This window comes from Hemibagrus wyckioides, linkage group LG09 (genome assembly GCF_019097595.1).
Source record: "Hemibagrus wyckioides isolate EC202008001 linkage group LG09, SWU_Hwy_1.0, whole genome shotgun sequence".
Lineage (NCBI taxonomy): Eukaryota > Metazoa > Chordata > Actinopteri > Siluriformes > Bagridae > Hemibagrus > Hemibagrus wyckioides.
This window is the reverse complement of record NC_080718.1, coordinates 27,086,973-27,105,656: the sequence shown is the minus strand read 5'-3', so window position 1 is coordinate 27,105,656 and position 18,684 is coordinate 27,086,973. Positions and strand designations below refer to the sequence as shown.

The 18,684-nt window shown below is 39.2% G+C and overlaps 1 protein-coding gene across 1 annotated transcript in view; it reads right to left on the bottom strand.

Annotated features, from left to right (window-relative positions):
* The window catches only part of stac (SH3 and cysteine rich domain), an 89,867-nt gene extending 75,376 nt beyond the window's left edge, over nt 1-14,491 (bottom strand). Inside the window, exons 1-2 of the mRNA XM_058398548.1 lie at nt 13,987-14,491; nt 438-765 (exon numbers count right to left, since the gene is read on the bottom strand). Coding sequence (XP_058254531.1) covers nt 438-765; nt 13,987-14,133 — 475 coding nt within the window. The 5' untranslated portion in view covers nt 14,134-14,491. The remainder of the gene's footprint in view (nt 1-437; nt 766-13,986) is intronic.
* Nucleotides 14,492-18,684: the final 4,193 nt, after the last annotated feature.

The following is an 18,684-nucleotide window of genomic DNA, read 5'->3' as shown; positions in this document are numbered from 1 at the left end:
TAATGTTTGTTAGATTGCTAATTAACAACAAACAGGGTAGCTAATGGTAACTGTTAGTTAGCCTATTAGCATTGGACATGCTACATAGAAAAGTTAAGTATATAGCAACAAACATACAAATGTTTTAAGTTAAGTAGCTAGCCAGGCTGGCTATGGTTAGAATAACTGTAATATTGTATAATTTAAGCTAGTAGACAAGTTTACTGGCAAACTAACTAGCTAACACATTGTCGCTACCCTTTTTGATACACTTGTCATTTGGTAAAACCAGGATGATTAAAGTTCTAGCACAGGTTTAAGGCTAGTTTTCTTTAATGAGATAAACCTTACTTAGCTTAGATTGGTACATGCAGCTTAGCATTAAGAGATAATTCTGTAAAGAGATTTTTTTAAACAATATTATAAATCACATTAGCATAGGAACCGCGCGGTCTTACCTACAATCATATGGTTGCAGACGTCACAGAAGTGCGGCTTCTTGAAGGTGTGCTCCAGGAAGGTGTGAGCTGTGGGGTCGGGTGGACGCGGCGCACGAGACGGCGAGCAGATGGTCAGGGGAAGTCCAGACGGCGTTATGGGAGGCGGAGTCAGGGGCGGGACGTAACAGGACTCAAGCGGAGCCGACACGGACACGCCGATGGTGCTCAGCTGCCCCGTGCTGCTGCTGTTGCTGACCTCGGGACACGGACGCTGGAAGAAGTTGTCGGCACTTTTGCTGCGGAGGCTTTTGGTCCTGAAGGAAAGCGAGCGCTTCAGCTTCTGAAGCTAAAAGAGAAACAGGAGAGAAAAATGTCTGATACACAGCGAGAGTGTGAGAACGTTCCACTACCGGAGCTAATGACCAGCTCTGGAGCTAGCATGTGCTTTGCTGAGCTAGCATATGGTTTGGTCTAGCATGTTGTTTGATTAGCTAGCAGGTAGTTTGAAGAGCTAGCATGGTGTGATGAGCTAGCATGTATTATAATAAACTAGCATGTAGTTTAATGAGCTAGTATGTAGTATAATGAGCTAGCATGTAGTTTGATGAGCTAGTATGTAGGTTAATGCCCTGGTATATGTAGTTTGATGAGTTAGCATTTAGTTTGTTAAAGTAGCATGCAGTTTGGAGAGCTAGCATGTAGTTTGATGAACTAGCGTGTAGTATAGTATAATGAGCTAGGCTGTGGTGTGATGAAGTACATGTGTAGCATGTACTTTGAAGAGCTAGCATGTAGCTTGGAGAGCTAGCATGTATTTTGATGAGCTAGCATGTAGTATAATGACATGTAGTTTGATGAGCTAGTATATAGTATAATAACCTTGCATGTAATTTGGTGACCTAGCATTTACTTTAAAGAGCTAGCATGTAGCTTGATGAACTAGCATGTGGTACAACAAGCTAGTCAATCAATCCAGATGAGGCAAAGAGCTAGAAATTTCTAGAAAATTCGAAGATTCAAATCACTCGGAAGACGTGTTCAGTATGATGTACAGTGCAGTGGATTACATCAGAAACAGGGCTGCCTTCAGCCAATCAGCTTTCAGCAGGAATCTCGGACAGTTATTACTGATCTATAACATGTTTATGCATGATTATTTTCCTCTGTGGATCTAGATGTTTTTTGTGAAACTGGAGCTAATAAATGAATCCCGAAAGATGTCCTTCTGATCCGATTGAAGCTGAAAATAAAACGCTGCTCTATTCCTGACTCCGGATCTCCGTACATGACGCTCATCTGCCGCTTTTCCCCAGAACACATTTATCGAGTGCCCCACTTCACCCAGATAACGGATTCATCCTGCTGAAATCCAGGCTCCGGATCTGTCCGGTTCCCATCCAGAACTCCTCATCAGGGCTTAATGAAGGACCGGCGAAGGTCCCACTTGCTCCGGAGTTATTAATGAAGTGCAGATCAGGGGGGACCAGGACGGCGAGAGATGGAGAGAGGAGACAGGTTATCATCTGTCTCTCCTGATACATAACCTCTTTATGAGCCGCACATTACCCAGGACATCAATCACTCGTCTAAATTAGCTGACAAAGTCCAGCAGGATCCGAGTTGGTCTAAAAAAGATCTCCCCCATGCCGCTAAGCCGGGCCGGTTAAGGCGAGATTAGAAAACGGAAAATTAGGGGCGAAAATGAAAACGCAGATGGATTAGTCTGATTTAGATGTCTCAGACGACATGTCAGACATCATCCCCTGGTCCAAATTTACACTATATTGCCAAAAGTTTTGGGACACCCCTCCATATCACTGAATTCAGGTGTTGTTTTTCAGGGGTTGGGCTCGGCCCCTTAGTTCCAGTGAAAGGAACTCTTAATGCTTCAGCTTCATACCAAGACATTTTGGACAATTTCATGCCCCCAACTTTGTGGGAACAGTTTGGGGATGACCCCTTCCTGTTCCAACATGACTGCACACCAGTGACCAAAGCAAGGTCCATAAACTTCACAGAGTCCTGACCTCACCCCCATAGAACACCTTTGGGATGAATTAGAGTGGAGACTGCGAGCCAGACCTTCTTGTCCAACATCAGTGCCTGACCTCACAAATGCGCTTCTTGAGGAATGGTCAAAAATTCCCATAAACACACTCCTAAACCTTGTGGGAAGCCTTCCCAGAAGAGTTGAAGCTGTTATAGCTGCAAACGGTGGACTCCATACAACTCCATATTACATTCATGTGCATGTGAAGGCAGACGTCCCAGTTTTTCTGATTCTGAATCAAACAGTCTTGATTCAGACTGACGGATGTGATTTAGGTTAAACCGTGAATCAGTTTATTATACTACAAAGTGAATCAGATATGTCAGGGTGACGCATTGTTCAAATATATCAGTTAGATTCAGGTGTATCAATTTGATTCACATTTTCAGGGTGAGTCAGATTCAAAGAGTGATTTAGATGTGTCAGTGTGATTCATTTTTATCAGTGTGATTCATTTTTATCAGTGTGATTCATATTCATCAGGACAATTCAGATTCAAAATGTGAGTCAAATGCATCAGTTGGATTTTAAATGATCATTGTAGTTCAGATTTATCAGAAGAATTCAGATTCTAAAATATGATTCAAATGAATCAAGAGGATTCGCAATTCACTGATCAATTCGATTCAGATTCAGATTCATCAGTACTGAGTCATCAACCTCAACCTGAATCAAACACATTAATGAGGTTCAGACGTCTCAGTGTGATTCACATTTATCAGTGCACCGATCTAACAGTCTGATTGAGATCAATTCTAATTTAGATTAAAGAAAGTGATTCAGGTTTCAAATAAACGATTCAGCTGTATCAGGATCATCGGGTTCGCTGCGGTTTTCCAGATTATCAGTGTGTTTAACCCGAATACATTTCATCAGCTGCTTTTGGCATGTGCTTGAGGACTTGTGGAGAGGTGTTACAATGCAGACTGAGGAGAGCAAGCACACACACACACACACACACACACACAGGTTCTTTGCCAAAGCCCTAGTTTTAAATACAGAACTCGCTCATCTCGTCTAATCAGAGCATGGCATTTAATCTTTTATGTATTCAAGGCCATGAGTTATGTCCACCAATCAGCTCCTCCCATAATGTGGAGCACACACACACACACACACCTCCATAAGCTCCAGCAGGCTGCAAACTAACAGTAACAACAAATTTGATCATGTTTAAGGAATAAAACACTCAGTGTTGTTCTGTTCCAGGAAAATAATCAACAGCAGTGTTGGCAGTGTTCTCATACACACACACACACTGGTACACAGCACTGACACTGGAGACTCCTTACACACATCTCACACACACACACACACTGGTACACAGCACTGACACTGGAGACTCCTTACACACATCTCACACACACACACACTGGTACACAGCACTGACACTGGAGACTCCTTACACACATCTCACACACACACACTGGTACACAGCACTGACACTGGAGACTCCTTACACACATCTCACACACACACACTGGTACACAGCACTGACACTGGAGACTCCTTACACACATCTCACACACACACACACTGGTACACAGCACTGACACTGGAGACTCCTTACACACATCTCACACACACACACTGGTACACAGCACTGACACTGGAGACTCCTTATACACATCTCACACACACACACTGGTACACAGCACTGACACTGGAGACTCCTTACACACATCTCACACACACACACTGGTACACAGCACTGACACTGGAGACTCCTTACACACATCTCACACACACACACACACACTGGTACACAGCACTGACACTGGAGACTCCTTACAAATGCTAGTATCACAAAGAGCAATCACAGTTAATGATATTATGAGACGTTTCAGTGTATTCATTAAAATGAGGAGATTTTTTGTTGAGACTTATTTCATGCCATGGTTTTACTTTGTCACAAATCCACCACTGAAGCTTCTTAAACTTCACCACAACACACCACCGCTTCGGGAGGTATCTGTATAAAAGTCCTGAGCTGATCGTGTTCAGTAACAGAGGCACACACAGATCGTTTTGATGACTAAACACCACGTACTGACTCGGTTAGGAGTCCAGGTTTTGGGGTTTTATGTGGCAGAAGTTTAATTATGTTCATTCACAATATGTGCAGCTGATTTGCTGATAGAGGACACCAGCAGGACACACACACACATACACACACACACACATACACGATACATTTTATAACTCAATCAGTCTGTGGAGCCATAAAACTGTCCAGACTGTGTGTGGACAGAATGAGAGATAGTGTGTGTGTGTGTGTGTGTGTGTGTGTGTGAAACATGGCACTCAGTAAGAGAGATACACTCCTGCACACACACTACTGAATACTAAATAATACTGACTCTATATCTGTGTCTTCTTGTCTCTGCTGTTTTTAAGAAACAATTAGTGACATATAACAGAGTTGAGTCGGAAAACACGGCTTGTTGAACAAGGTTTTTTTTTTTAAACTGACCGCTAAATAGGTGTGAAGTCACTTTAAAGTTCATGTCACATTTAAGTTTCTTACTGTAACCCCCCTTCCGGGTTCTACACACAACCGGTCCAAGCGGGTCTCAAACCTGGGTCTCCAGCATGGGAGGTGGGCGCTCTAAAAAGGAGGCTAAAGACTACAGCCTCTAGGGTCAGTCGCTAGTTCGCCTCTTGAGATCAGGGGAGTGAGGTTTACCTGCACAGCACCTACTGCTGGCCTCCGTTACACTCACCCACCTAAACCTCACTCCCATCCGGATCACGGCACCAATGTAACCCCGCCCCGGGTCCTACTCGCAACTGCTCCAAGCGGGTCTCCAGCATGGCAGGTGGGCCCTCTAACAAGGAGGCTAAAGACTGCAGTCACTAGCATCAGTCGCTAGTGCACCTATTGAAATCAGGGGAGTGAGGTTTACCTGCACAGCACCTACCGCTGGCCTCCGTCAAAATCTCTGCCTTGTTCATGGACACCAGGGGCAGGGGTTAATGCTTACTTTCCAGAAAACAACTTGAACTGGTGAAAACGCAAGCACAGGATTGGTTTTTGACTCTTATCAGTGAAGGAACAAATCTGCATCATTTAAAAAATTGTGAATTTCAGACCAGTCAGTTTTCTGTGTTTGCAAAATCACCAAATCCTGAAGAGATTGAATATTCACTCTGCTCCTGTATATATGAAAAATGATAAAGGCTAAAGTTCACGCCGTTTCTGAACTGCCCTCGCATCGGCCAGCTCTCGGCAGGAAGGGATTAGTGCTGAGTCTAATTTCTCTCATAAATTACACTAATCCATTAGTTCCTCATTAGTTCCCTTTTAGTCCCACGTGACTATAAACTGTTGAAGATTGGATATTAGTTACAGTTACATTATTTACTGTCCAGTGTCAGATGAGGATGAGGTTCCCTTCTGAGCCTGGTTCCTCTCGAGGTTTCTTCCTCATATCATCTCAGGGAGTTTTTCCTCATCACCCTCATCTCAGGCTTCTCATTAGGGATAAATATTAGAGATAAATCATAACTTAACTGTTTCTATACTTCTGTAAAGCTGCTTTGAGACAGTGTCCATTGTTACAAGCGCTATACAAATAAACCGAATTGAATTGAATTGAAAGTTCAAACTTCATTCACATCAGCGCTCACTCTGGAGACTCCTTCCATTAATGTTCAATAAATGTCTCTGTATCAGTGACTACACACAATGTTTAACTATGTTTATGTGGAACTTCTACAATTTATGTCCCTGTGATAGATAGATAGATAGATAGATAGATAGATAGATAGATAGATAGATAGATAGATAGATAGATAGATAGACAGACAGACAGAAATGAGCCATGTTGTGACGTTTAAGTCTACTGATTCAGAACAAATCTCTCTCTCTCTCTCTGTCTTTCTCTTCCTGTCTCTCTCTCTGCCTGTCTCTCTCTCTCACACTGTCTCTCACACTGTCTCTCTGTCTTTCACTGTCTCTCTCTCTCTCTCTCTCTCTCTCTCTTTCTCTCAAACACACACACATTAAATAATTCAGTGGTAAAAAAAATAAAGCATTATGTCTCTCCGAGAGAGGAAAAGGGATGCAGGTATTTCCGTGCTGACGGCAGGCAGAAATCGAGTTAGGACCAAAACAAAAGCTGAGTTATTTCCTCACACTCACTCACTCGGCCGTTTCGTTGTTTATGGAAAACCAGCTTAACCCAAACAGTGGCATCGTACACGTGGGTCGGAGAACGCACGTGCCACACAGCTCTCGTTACCGTCGCCGGGAAATCTGCGACTTCTGTTCTCGCAGGGAGATCTGATAAAACTCAGACCTTTAATCGGAAACCTCTGGAAAGAAACTGCAGACGCTGGAGGTCTGGGCTGAGCGAAGAAGTTCATGCGTAATTTAGTGTTGTTTTATTTCACTGTGTAATTGAGTGCAGGACTTGTGTTTCACAGTCAGATTCGGGGTCAGATTAGACCAACACTGTACGTCAGTCCAGATCCTGATTAGGAACAAGGCACAAAGCACTCAAATAACTGTACCTTCTACTGAAATATCAATCTAGATGATTTGTACTTTCTTCTTCTTCTTCTTCTTTCAGCTTTTCCCTTCAGCGGTGGCCACAGCGAATCATCTCTCTCTACCTCCTGCCAATATACTCACTCTCCCTCCTCTGAACATGTCCAAACCATCTTAATCTGTCCTCCCTAACTTTGTCCCCCAAACGTCCAACATGACCTGTCCCTCTGATGTACTTGTTCTTAATCCTGTCCAACCGTCTCACTCCCAAAGAGAACCTCAACGTCTTCAGCTCTGACTCCTTTCTGTTCCTCAGTGACACTGTCTCTAAACCATACAGCATGGCCGGTCTCACCACTGTCTTGTACACCTTCCCCTTGATTCTCGCTGATATATTTCTATCACAAGTACATATGATTTGTACTTTAACGACCTAATTTACTTCATTCTGTACATAAATGAAGCTCTGCCCTCGTTGACCCAGGATTGTCTCTAACTCGGATAAATCGCAAATTTCCTTCACTGGTGTCAGCAATTTGCAGTAATGCGTCCACACAGATGGCAGCAGCGTCGGTCTGTGAAAGCGACAGCTGTATTGGCGAAGCTCAAACAGAGCCACTCCGTTCCCCGAGCGAGGACTTAATGAAATTATTCCACACTAAAGCTCTTTCCAGGAGTCAATTCTACATTTCTTATGAATAATGCATTCCACATTGAGGATTAAACATGTTGTTGTGCCGGTGAATATTGCATTAGAGTACTTGCAGTGTTTGTGCTGCAAATTAAACAAGGACTGTTCTGAAGAGATTCTTAAGGGCCGGCAAGCTGGATGAGAAAAACACCAATACAAATATATCAATATAAATACAGATCTCAGCTGTCTTTTATTTATTTATTTATTTATTTATTTATTTATTTATTTATTTATTTATTTATTTATTTATTTATTTATTTTCATTTAATTAATTCATCTGTTTTTAGAATTGAACACATTTATTTTTTAAATGATTTTATTTTACATTTTTTTTAGTTTGTATTTTAGTTATAATTTATAGAATTCATACCTTTGTTGTTTATGTATATAAGTGAAATTTTAGAATTTAAATATGATTAAAATTTGAAGTTACAATTTTAGGATTTCTACTTTTACATCTTCTAAATTTTAGAGCTTTTAGTTAAGATTTTAATATTTTTTAGACTATAGATCTTTCAATTTTAGATCTCTGAGGTCTTTAGTTTTTGCGAAATATTTTTAGACTTTACATTTTTTACATTCAAATTTTCTTTAGCAAAGTCCCGTTGAGTATATAATGTGATGTAATGTTATGCTAGTTTATGTTACATGAAGTTATATTGTGTAAACTTATGATACGATGCATGTTGTCATGTTATTCTTTGTTATGTAATGTATTGATGTATTTATTTATTGCTACATAATGTTATGCTGTTGTATGTTTTTCTATGTTATGGAATGTAATGCTAGGTAGTTGTATGTTATGTACAGTATGTTATGTTATGTTACAGTGAGAGATGTTACAGTACATTAGGTTAGAGTATGTCACAGTAAGTTATGGTATGTTATGTTATGTTATATGTTATATGTTATGTTATGTTATGTTATGTTATGTTATGTTATGTTATGTTATATGTTATATGTTATATGTTATGTTATGTTATGTTATGTTATGTTATGTTATGTTATGTTGTTGTTATGTTATATGTTATGTTATGTTATGTTATGTTATGTTATGTTATGTTATGTTATGTTATGTTATATGTTATGTTATGTTATGTTATGTTATGTTATGTTGTTGTTATGTTATATGTTATGTTATGTTATGTTATGTTATATGTTATGTTATGTTATGTTATGTTATGTTATGTTATGTTATATGTTATGTTATGTTATGTTATGTTATGTTATGTTATGTTATGTTATGTTATATGTTATGTTATGTTATGTTATGTTATGTTATGTTGTTATGTTACATTATGTTATGTTATGTTATGTTACATTATGTTACATTATGTTACGTTATGTTATGTTATGTTATGTTATGTTATGTTACATTATGTTACATTATGTTACGTTATGTTATGTTATGTTATGTTATGTTATGTTATGTTATGTTATGTTGTTGTTATGTTATGTTATGTTATGTTGTTATGTTACATTATGTTATGTTATGTTATGTTGTTATGTTACATTATGTTATGTTATGTTATGTTACATTATGTTACGTTATGTTACGTTGTTATGTTATGTTATGTTATGTTATGTTATGTTATGTTATGTTATGTTATGTTATGTTATGTTACATTATGTTACGTTATGTTACGTTACGTTATGTTATGTTATGTTACGTTATGTTATGTTACGTTATGTTACGTTACGTTACGTTATGTTATGTTATGTTATGTTATGTTACGTTACGTTACGTTACGTTACGTTACGTTACGTTACGTTACGTTACGTTATGTTATGTTGTGTTGTGTTATGTTGTGTTATGTTATGTTGTGGTTAGTATGTTATGTTACTCCTCCCATCTATGTTATGTTATGTAGTTATGTTACAGTATGCAATATTAATGTACGTTATGCTACATTATGACATGTTACTTTAGTTAGCTGTGTTGTTATTTTACATGACAGTATGTTGTTACAATAAGTTATGTTATGTTTCAGTTTGCAATGTAACAGTAAGTCATGTTAGTGAATTATGTTACTGTATGTTATGTTGTTACATTATGTTATGTTACAGCATGTGTTATGTTATTTTACATGACAGTATGTTATCTCACAATAAGTAATGTTATGTTTCAGTATGTTATGTCACAGTAAATTGTTATGTAATTTTATGTTGTGTTATGTTGTGTTACAGTATGCAGTGTAACAGTAAGTTATGTTATGTTGTTACATTAAGTTATGTTATGTGTTATGTTATGTTATGTTATGTTATGTTATGTTATGTTATGTTATGTTATGTTATGTTATGTTATGTTATGTTACGTCACAGTAAGGTGCTATGTTATGCTACAGTATGGTAAACATAAACATGTTATGTTTTGTCATAGTCTGTTATGTCACAGTAAGGTGTTGTTATGTCACAGTAAGGTGTTGTTATGTCACAGTATTTTATGTTATGTTACAGTATGTTACTTTAGAGTATGTTATTTACTCTAATATAAACTGTTTAACCCGTTTATATTGTGTTAGAGTATAGAACAGCCTGTTCTGTTAGAGTAGGTTGTGTTATGTCACAGTAAGTTATGTTACAGCATGTTATGTTATATGTACACTCACTAATACATTCTGCATTCCAAAGTGTCATTCAACCCCAGTGTACAATAATAACATTACTATAACTGTTTATAAACATCTTTTATATCGCATTATCCAACCTGAATGAATCACTGAGGTTCTAGTCAAGACAGGCAGGATTTTTCCAACTATAATTAATAAGTCCTTCATTTTAATCTTAAAGTTTAAAGGAGTGACTTTTCTCAGAGAACACAACCCCATAATCCTTTTCACCAGATCTATGAACGTTTCAAGCACACGGCGGCCAAAATTGTCCCTCTAAGCCAATTTATTTCAGAAAGAAGAAAATCTAGTATTGTGATCATGTTGTAAACTTTGAAGCATTTACAAATTGGAGCCGCGACACACACAACAGCAACCCGGCGGTGGTTGTGTCTAATTCCACTGACCTGTCCGATATTTTCGGGCTAATTGTAGCACTCAAGGCCACAGCTGACCCAGTTAGTTGGTGGAGAGCTGTGAAAGAGCCAAAAACGCCAATACGGGTGACAAAGCGCATCCCACGAGCTCGCCTACCGCATCACAGATCCATCTGACTCGTCTGCTCGATTTATGCATCACGAAATGAAAGACATTAGGAATGGCGTCACGCCTAGCCAAAAATAAATCTGGATCCTTCCGCTCAATGTGAAAAGCCATTTTTTGGGGGGAAAAATGGGAGGTGATTTAATGATTTAAGTAACAAGCATCGACTTCGCCAGCCTTGTCCTTGTCAAAGGGATAATATCATGGCTACACTGCTGAGCGTCGATCTTTTAACCGAACACCAGCTTTGATCTATTGTTCTTCCTTATTTTGGCTATCCCATAATTCCAAGATGTTGTTGTTGTTGTTGATGTTGGATAAAAAAAATCTGTGAATTCTCACATCACAAAGGTGATTAAATTAAATCACAGGTTCATATTAATACACTTCTACTAAAGCGTTATGGTTTCTATAGTAACGGCTCTTTCACATGGACTTGTATACCGGTCCATATGGTAAGACACGTGGTAGGAAAATGTGCTGATATTAAAAAGAAAATTATATCATAGTCAATATGCTGATGTTTTCCGTAAAAAGACGTTTATTTAATGTTTATTTATTGAAAGGAGTCTCCTGAGTGAGCGCTACATAGCACATCGCTATGTTTTCCAACGTAGGAAAGTCTTTCCACTTTATCCCAGAAACTGGTGAGGGAACAATGATTACATTTACAGCTGCTATAAAGTAAGTGATAACTTGAACTTGTTTGAAATAAAACACCTCAGGAAGTGATGTTGGAGGAAAATAACCCACTTCAGGTGGAAACAGTGACTCCACTTCATCACACCACATTGTCGTGGATCAGTTTCCTGTCATGGAGAGATTTATTATATTGCTAATTATGTTATTATGCCACTTTGAGAGACCAGCGAAGTTAAAAACAGATTACATTGTTATTTATGTAGCTATTGTACCATTAGGTTCTCTTTGGGAGTGAGACGGTTGGACAGGATTTGGAACGAGTACATCAGAGGGACAGCTCATGTTGGACGTTTGGGGGACAAAGTTAGGGAGGACAGATTAAGATGGTTTGGACATGTCCAGAGGAGGGAGAGTGAGTATATTGGTAGGAGAATGTTGGACATGGAGCTGCCAGGGAGGAGGCAAAGAGGAAGGCCACAGAGGAGGTATATGGATGGAATAAATGAGGATATGAAGCTAGTGGGTGTAAGTGTTGAGGATGCAGAAGATAGGGATAGGTGGAGAGAGATGATTCGCTATGTTTTATCCGTTTATAGTTACATCATGGAACATCCGTGAAACAAGTTGGTAGGACAAAAAAAATGCAGACTGAAATGTTACTGAGAAACCGTGAACTTTTTCTGTCCTGAAAACTTTCTGTGGGAAAACATAACATTCAGAGCGTGGTGAGTGCTGATTTTTAACAGATCACATGCTTTTGGGTGGATCGTGGTTTGATGGTGAAGTCTTTAAATTGAAGGTTTGGTTCCTTGACTCTTTGTTTGTTGACTGAATGAGGAATGAGGAGGAAGAAGAGGACAAAGAAGAAGAGGAAGAAGAAGAAGACAAAGACGAAGAAGAAATAGACAAAGAAGAAGAAAAAGAAGAAGATGAAGAACAAGACGACAAAGAAGAAGAAGAATGAGGAGGAAGAAGAAGAAGAGGAAGAAGAAGAAGACAAAGAAGAAGAAGAAATAGACAAAGAAGAAGATGAAGAACAAGAAGACTAAGAAGAAGAAGAAGAATGAGGAGGAAGAAGAAGAAGAAGAGGAGGAAGAAGAAGACAAAGATGAAGAAGAAATAGAAAAAGAAGAAGAAAAAGAAGAAGATGAAGAATGAGGAGGAAGAAGAAGAGGAAGAAGAAGACAAAGACGAAGAAGAAATAGACGAAGAAGAAGATGAAGAACAAGAAGAAGAAGAATGAGGAGGAAGAAGAAGAAGGCAAGGAAGAAGAAGAAGACAAAGGCAAAGAAGAAGAAGAAGAAGAAGAAGAAGAAGAAGAAGAAGAAGAAGAAGAAGAAGAAGAAGAAGAAGACAAAGGCAAAGAAGAAGTAGAAGAAGAAGAAAAAGAAGAAGACAAAGATAAAGAAGAAGATGAAGAAGAAAAACAACAGCAAGAAGAAAAAGACAAAAAAGAAGAAGATAATAAAGAAAAAAAGAAAAAGACAAAGTAGATGAAGAAGAAGAAGAAAAAGACAAAGAAGAAGAAGATGAAAATGAAGAAGACAAAGACAAAGAAGACAAGGAAGAAGAAGAAGAAGAAGAAGAAGAAGAAGAAGAAAAAACAACAACATTCAAACAACTCCTTGTGGAAAACTTCACTATAACATCAATTCTATTCATTATCAGTAGAAATCTGTGTTTGTTTACGGCGTTTGCTGTACAAGTCTCTGTGAAGCAGCTGTTACTATAGAAACCACAACATATTACTGTACTTGCACTGATATAAACCTGTGATCTGCAGCTGAACTTCTGTCAGAGCGCTGTTATTTTATATAGAACATTAATAAAGAGTTATTCGAGTAAATTAGGATAAAATAACAGACGATGTATAAGTGAATGTTATCCTGGCACTTTTAGTTTCCAAGAGCATCTGATGAGCCATGAACCAGATGTTAGTCTAAATTAATATTCTCACACGTGTTCAAGATCCAGCACACCTGTACCTGCTGAAACATCTGAAATGATTACACAAAATATTTTCAATTTCATTGTTTCTACACGTTAAAAAAAACCCCACAGGTTTCATTGTTTATTACATGTTTATTACATGTAATAAGCAGGGATCACTTTCCTCATATAGAGACCTTGATATCTATATATAACATTTTTTTTATTTATAAACTTATTTACAAAGCAACTGGAAGCAAGTCAGACTTAACGCCAGACTTTTGTTCTTGTTTCTGTAAAAAACTGTAAAATGAATTTTTTTCATTTCACGTGCTATTTATTTATTTATTTATTTATTTATTTATTTACTAGCTATGAATAAAAAACCAAGGTGCATATAAATATTTTTGCTGACATTAATTATTGTATTTTTTTTTCTTAGCTGCTCTGTAATGCTTATCACTTATAACCTGTAAATAGACAGTAAAATAAAGGAGTTATATAAAATAGGAGAGAGAGAGAGAGAGAGAGAGAGAGAGAGTTTACGGTGTAACGGCGATATTACGGCGCGCGCGGTGAGGGGAAAGAAGCGCACGCGCTCCAGTTACCTTGGACTCGTGCTGGCTCGCGGATGTCGGGGACTGAGGCGGTTCGCTCTGCTCCGGCGCGCGCTCTTTCTCCTTCTCCTTCTCCTTCTCGCTCTCGTTGCTGTTCCCGTTGCTGTCGGTCTGCGTCATATTAACGGGAGGAATCATGGCTGAACCGCGGCTCGGTGTGAGAAGCCAAGAAATAAATAGAACAACAACCCCGAACCCAGAGTTTAAGCCGCGGTGTTTACATGTTGCCTGCGAGGTTCGTTCAACGGCGTCAACTGGAACGGTGTCCCCGGTCTCACATCGCGCTCTGAAGTGCACGCGCGCTACTTTATATGGTGATTATTAAAAAAAAAACACTGATCAAAGTGGTATGTGGATTTATGAAGTTGGGAGCGCGTGCTGCTTTATTTCCGACGCGTTCCCGACGTAACAAGAAAATAAATTAAAAAAATGAAGCGACTAAACTCCCGTTACTTTCACGGACTTGCGCGAGCAAGATGTGCGCTCGGTTTGGGTCAAACTGCTGGCCGCGCGCTCCTACTGATCATCCGTCACCTGCTGCATTAACCAATCAACGCTGAGCAGGGGCGGGGCTTAGGAACGATCCACCCCCCCCCCTTCCCCAGAGGGATTTCCATGGTTACGCACGTTTTCGAGACTCGAAAATAAAGTGCACTATGTAGGGTGCAGAAATATATTCATTTTTCTCCCCAAATTAGTGCACTTCTGTAGGGAGTAAGAGACCAATTAGGACTCAACCGATTTATGTATGTGTTTTAGAGTCTGAGTACATGTTTATTAGAATACAAAAATATATTCTACAACAAACATGTGAACAAAAATACATTATACTTAGAAATAGATAAGATTTGTATATTCATCATGCGTCATCCTCAGTAACTCAACCTCTAACCCCAGTAACCAAAACCTCAAACTCAGTAACACAAATCATATCCTCAGTAGCCTCAACCTCAGTAACACAAACCTTATCCTCAGTAACCTCAAACTCAGTAACACAAAACTTAAGCTAAGAAAACTCAACCATAGTAACCTAAATGTTATCTTCAGTAACCTTGTACTCATCTTCAGTAAGCCAAATCTTATCCTCAGTAGCCTTAAACTCAGTGACCCAAACCTTAACCCAGAGGTTATCCTCAGTAACCTCATCCTCTGTAACCCAAACCTTATCCTCAGTAACCGTATCTCTGTGCCCAGTAACCCAAACTTTATCCTCAATAATCTCATCCTTATCCTCACTAACCCAAACGTTATCCCCAGTAACCTCATCCTCAGTAACCCAAATGTTATCACCAGTAACCTCATCCTCAGTAACCCAAACTTTATCCTCAGTAACCGCATCCTCATTTTTAGTAACCCAAATTTTATTCTCAGTAACCATATCTTCATCCTCAGTAACCCAAACTTTATCCTCAGTAACCTCATCCTCAGTAACCCAAACTTTATTCTCAGTAACCTCATCTTCGTCTTTGGTAACCTCAAACCCTTAAAACCCAAACCCCCCACATACAACCACCCACCCACCTACATACACACACACACACGCACACATCTGGTTCTACCCTTGAAAGTAGAGACTGCAGTCCTTTTCTGACTCGAACTGTAAACAACTCTAAATGCAGGAATGAATGGAAAGTTTGTTTCCTAATTACTCCAATTTAGTCACCCAAATCCGGTAAGTCGCCAGACCCCCCAAAAAAATCTAACACATCAGAATAATCAGATACCACATCAGCTCTCAACTCTCATTACATTTAGTCATTTGCAGATGTTTTTGTCTTGAAGCAGAATCAAATCCAAGCATATACCTAGCTAAGCCTTTGAGGGGTCAGAGCATGCTGTTCTCAGAATTCTCCGCCTTGATCACTGAGCTATCAACTGTTAATATTTCATGTGCAAGCGTAGCCTGATGACGAGATTTATTTTACGAGATAATGATTTCATTAGGACATGAGGTGCATCCCAGATCATATGCTTATGCAATATAAAAGTGGAAAAGGGGCGGGGCTACCAGGCACTGAGACTGGATGAGAAATTATTTCAAGATGGCTGACGACACTATGGTGTACAAGACTTTTAAGCTAGCCTTGTGTGATTAGTTTGTCAACATTTTAAAAATTTACCGTATTCTAAATTCTAAAGCTAGCAACATCGTCTTTGATATCATTCGCCATTGACTGGGAAACGGTTTCTAATTACAGTTATAATATAATATATATAATTAAAGTTATAATATAAAAGCGTTAATGTTCCATTTGAGACGATGCCGCTCTTCTAAAAAGTCATACTAGATGACAGCGCCCATAGTCCATAGTGTAAGTGTGCAGTGTATGTCATTTGGGCCACAACTGCTATTGTTTTGGTGAAACACTATCCCTGATATGATGTCATCACTGTACACCTCCCACTTCTGCTCATCCTCCCACTCCATTTACATTTCTGGCATTTAGCAGACACCCTTAAGTAGAGAAACTGACATTTTTATCTCATTTTCTACAACTGAGCATTAAAGGCCATCCTCAGAGGCCCAGCAGTGTCAGCTTGGTGGAGCAGGGATTCCAACTCACAACCTTCTGCTTAGTCCAACACCTTAACCACTAAACTATCACATCCCTCCAGCCCCACAGCAATAATATAATATCAGAGCAGTTTTTTAGAAGATTTCTAGAGTAACTATTTATACAGGGACTTGTATTGCTGATGCTCCACATGGTCAAAACATGCATAATTGTTGAAGTGTAGGTTTATATCAAGATGAATTTTTTTGCCATGTAGGGAAAGAGGCTCCAGTTTCAGCACTTTGGATCAGTCAGAAGTAAAGCTGGAACATAATACAGAAAAATAACTTCTTCAATACGTTTACATTTATGACATTTGGTAGACGCTCTGAGTGCTTTGAGGTCTCTATCAGTGAATGCATTAACACTGGTTCACTGGGTCACAGACTTAAGTCAGTGACTCGGCTGTTTGGACATCTAGGGGAAGTTCACTCCACCACCTCGGTGCCAGAACAGAGAAGAGTCTAGATGTATACCTACCTCTTACCCTGAGAGATGGTGGGACCAGTCAAGCAGTGCTAATAGATCTGATGGAGCGTGGTGCAGTGTGAGGAGTAATAAGAGCTTTGAGGTCAGATGGAGCTGGTCCATTCTTGGCATTTAGGCAAGCATCAGTGTTTTGGATCTGATCTACAGGAAGCCAGTGGAGGAGCAGCAGTGGGGTGGTGTGGGAGAACTTAGGCTAGGTTGAAAGACAAGTCATGCAGCTGCATTTTGGATCATTTGCAGAGGATGAATTGCATTGGATTCAGAGGTAGTCCTGCTGCAGTAGCCCAGTCTTGAAATGACCAGAGACTGAACAAGCCCCTGAGCAGCCTATGGATAAAAATGGCCAAATCCTTCTGATGTTGTACAGAAGAAAACCGGCATGAACGTATGACATTAGTAACATGCGAGGAAAAGGACAGTCCATGGTTACCCCAAGGTTGTGAGCAGTGGCTGAAGGGGAGATCAGGGGATCAGAGTTTATATAACAAGCTGCATGATTTTCCTGTCGTTAAGTAAAGAAAAAGAAAGAACAAGAGATTGTTCTAGAATATCAATCTTGACCATCCAGATTTGATGAATGTGTATGCAAAATCCTAAATAATTAATCATAACAGGGACTTACAACTTACATGGAAATAAATCTATTGACATATTCCAGCTCATTACTTTGAACAAAATTTATATCAAAATGAATACAGACTGTCAGGCTGTTGCTACGGTATTCTCAAAATATCAAAATTCACACCAAATATTCCGACATTTTATTTCTAGAGGAAATAATGAAGGAGATCAGGAGTGGGGGGAGTGGGAGAAGTGGGAGGAGTTTCAGATGACAGTCATTTAAAAGCTCAGATTAGAAACTGTACGCTGATGTTGAGTCAGTAACGGGTTCTACGAGAGCAAATCACATTCAGCACAACGTCACCGTGACATCATCGTCACCATCTGTCTGATTCACCAAAATCTGTTTCCGCTCTCTTCCTCTTTTGTTCCTGTGCTCTTTTATTCTCCCTCTGTTGTTGTAGCCGAGCACTCCTCTGACTCAAAGATACAAATTGTGAATAAAATATAGAGGACATGAGTTGGGAAGGAATGGGGGGGGTAAGAGAGAGAGAGGCAAAGACTTGGGGGGGTAGAGAGTGCAACAGAGAGAGAGAGAGAGAGAGAGAGAGAGAGAGAGAGGGCAAGAGTGGAAAAAGGGGGGACAACCGAGAAAAGGAGAGAATAGAGAGAGAGACAGATAGAGAGAGAGAGGTGGGGGGGTGAGAGAGACAGATAGAGAAAGAAAGAAAGAAAGAAAGAAAGAAAGAAAGAAAGAAAGAAAGAAAGAAAGAAAGGGGGGGGGTAAAAAGGCTGTAATTTGTGCCCTGAGCGCTTGACTGAGATCTAATGGGCAGGAGAGAAGGGGACTTAATTACAGAGGATGAAGGATAAAGGTCCTTCCTCAAATCATTTATATGGAGATGCACAAGATAGACTTACATCTTTATCTAAACCATCAGCATCAGAAATACAGAGAAACAACCTCAGTGTAGACACTCAGCATTATAATACAACACAATACTGCACAAATATTAAAGTGTACACTTAACATGCCATCATACTCTTATTGCAGTAATAATTATTATTATAATATATACAAGGA